The 2,824-nt window shown below is 44.7% G+C and overlaps 1 protein-coding gene across 1 annotated transcript; it reads right to left on the bottom strand.

The window, feature by feature from the left end:
* Positions 1-212: 212 nt before the first annotated feature.
* Positions 213-1,998, bottom strand: dlx3b (distal-less homeobox 3b; the record flags this gene model as incomplete). The annotated part of the gene is made up of 3 exons (XM_079261456.1): positions 213-524; positions 758-942; positions 1,659-1,998. The coding sequence occupies 3 exons, from the start codon at positions 1,996-1,998 to the stop codon at positions 213-215; spliced, it is 837 nt and encodes a 278-aa protein (XP_079117582.1).
* Positions 1,999-2,824: the final 826 nt, after the last annotated feature.

Here is a 2,824-nt window from a genome sequence, read left to right as displayed (position 1 = left end):
GCTGCCAAAAGTGATTAGAAATCCCTTTATGTGCTTTATGAATGGAAACACAGCTCTGAAACATTCTTCCTCATCCAAAAACCAAAAAGCAACTTTTCATTTCAGGCCTGCTCCTGGTCCAGTCAGCATTTGCTCTGCAGAGTCCTTTTGGGGAGAGACCTCGTTCGGAGAAAAAAAAATAATAAAGCAATGGATCTGCTTTTGAGTCAGTGTTAATAAACAGCTCCTACGCTTTGCTGCGGGACTGAGTGGTGCACGGTTCCCGGGTGCTGGAGGTGGGACTGCTGGTACCAGTGGTTGTTATAATCCTCCAGGTATGGCGGCGACGAGCTGTGCGCCGGCTGCGGCAGCTGAGGCCGGCTGATCGGGGTGCTTTGTTGGGTGCTGTTATCCCAGACTGCAGGTGAAGGTGGTGAGTTACAGGCCATTGAGTCGCTGGCGTTGGGACTGTGCTCCAAAGGAACCTCCCCGTTTTTATACAGCTTCTTAAACTTGGATCTCCGGTTCTGGAACCAGATCTTTACCTTAAATGAGAAAAAATGTAATTAATATTAATGCAAAGCTGTTTCTAATCCACATTTTCAGTATTAATTTACTTCAATGAGAAAAACCACATTGGGAATCCTACCCGCGTCATTAGCGTCAGGATGTAAATAAATATCTAATTATATCCTCATTAGGAAGCCCCTGGCTCACGTGACTCTAAAGTATCAATCAGTCAGAAAATATCAAGTGTTCCAGCAGGCTCTTCGGTTACCTGTGTCTGCGTGAGGCCGAGCTGGGCCGCCAGCTCGGCTCTCTCCGGCAGGGCGAGGTACTGCGCCTTCTGGAAGCGCCTCTGCAGCGCAGCGAGCTGGTAGCTGGAGTAGATCGTCCTCGGCTTGCGGATCTTTTTTGGTTTTCCGTTCACCATGCGGACCTCTGGCTCTGGCTCTTCTTTCACTATAATTTGTAACAAAATGAAAGGGTGAGTTAAACTGGCCGCTGGGCTGAAGTCTGAGTACAAAACATTAAGCGTAAGGAATCTCAAAGTCCATAATATGGAATATGTCTGCATAAGTTTTCAACAACTGAAGTCTCTCATATGCAAGTTAACCTATATTAAAATGTTGAATAGAAATGGAAGCTCCATCAAAATTCAATTTTTTAAAGTGTGACTATGATTTTCCTAAAAATGATCATTTTAACCAAATTCCCCATTGAGCAAACGAGATGTGTTAAAACAAAAATGGAGTGAATGTAAGGCAACACATTTTTTTTATTAATTTACATCATGATTGATTTATGTTCACCTGTTAATGACTGTTACAACATCCCACTAACACTGAGCTACTATTTAGAAAAGTTTTTTTTTTTGTTGTTGATTTTTTTTTTTTTTTTTTTTTTTTGCTGTAAATCCACAATAAATCAAGTCAAAGAAGGGAATGATACCCTGACCTAAAATTAAACTTTTCGTGTTGTATAGTTCCATGTCTCAGTACATTTCACAAAATAACATCCAAAATTGAAGAGATCATTAAAGAAAGAACATCTTGTCATTATTTCTATGCAGCTTTATATTTTCCCCAAAAGGAGATTTTCAAAAAGAAATCTGCTCTTGACATGCACACTATGGAGGAACAGGGCGCAACATAACCTGTGATCATCTCAGCATTTACCTGAGCCCGGAGGTGAGGCCTGCAGGTGATCTCTGTTGTAATGTCCGTACTGTCTGTAGCTATTCGTGTATGGATATTCAGATTTAGTGGCGTACGCTCCAGCAGCTCCCATTCCGTTTAGGTTAAATTGATGGTAAGAATTCATGGGCTGTCCGTATGGCTGACTCTGATAATACTCGTGGTGGCCGTGGGCCGTCTGTCCACTGTAGTAGCCCATGTCCGTCACCGAAGACTCGGGGAGAGTAGGGGAGTCCTTTGAGTTCGGGTGGCAACTCATAGATCCGGGAAGATCGGTCAAAATACTCGCAATCTTCTTCTCATAGGTCTGTCCGGCGCTCATGGTGGAAAGCAGCGCTCCAACAAAAACTTCGCTGCTGGATTCTTTTTTTTTTTTTTGTTGTTGTTTGCTGTCCCAACAGAGAAACTGCTGTGTGTGCGTTCTGGGAACGCACAGCTTCGCTGAGCTTGTAGTCCAGTGAAACTCTTCCAGCTGCAGAAGGTTGTGGCATTGCTCAGCTCCTGTGACACAGAGTTATAAAGAGCTGGACTGGATGCCGCCTTCCCATTGGCTGTGCTACACCCCCCCTCCCCCTCCCTCCCTCCCTCCTTTGCGCTCCAAGCGAAATTTTGGTGAAACCCTGCCTTCAGCCAGGAGCGTCTGTGCCCCCCCCCCCCCCCCCCCCCCCCTTTTTTTTTTACATTTATCACGCAGGTGAGCACGCAGGTTCTGCAGGCCTCTTGGTAGTTTGTTCAAAAGTCAAAAGAAAAAAGAAACAAGAGAAAAAAAGAAAAAGAAAAGCAACAGCCAGTGTCTTGTAAAAGTCATCTGTATGCAGGCAGCAAAGTGCGCATCACAGTGATGCAACACAGTGTTAACCAGCATCTTTTCTAAAGACTAATCCCTGCAACCAGACCGTCTCCATAATGTTTTCATGCAGTGTTTTCTTAGCAGTGCCTAGAGATCAGACTTTATTCAAGCTTAACACGCTGTCAGCCGGCCTCCCACTGATCGCTTTTGTCATACAAAGGTGTTGGCGTACAGTGAACTTTAGGTAAAGGTGATGGGAGAGATACGCAAAGAACTCGTTCAACTGATATTGCCTGCGGGTGAATTCCTGAGCTCTGTCCGTGGAGTGTGTGTATGGATGCAAATCACCACTGTTAGA

This window comes from Telmatherina bonti (assembly GCF_933228915.1).
Source record: "Telmatherina bonti genome assembly, chromosome: 21".
In the NCBI taxonomy this organism is placed as follows: domain Eukaryota; kingdom Metazoa; phylum Chordata; class Actinopteri; order Atheriniformes; family Telmatherinidae; genus Telmatherina; species Telmatherina bonti.
Note: the sequence above shows the minus strand (reverse complement) of the source record. Positions and strands in the feature narration are given on the sequence as shown.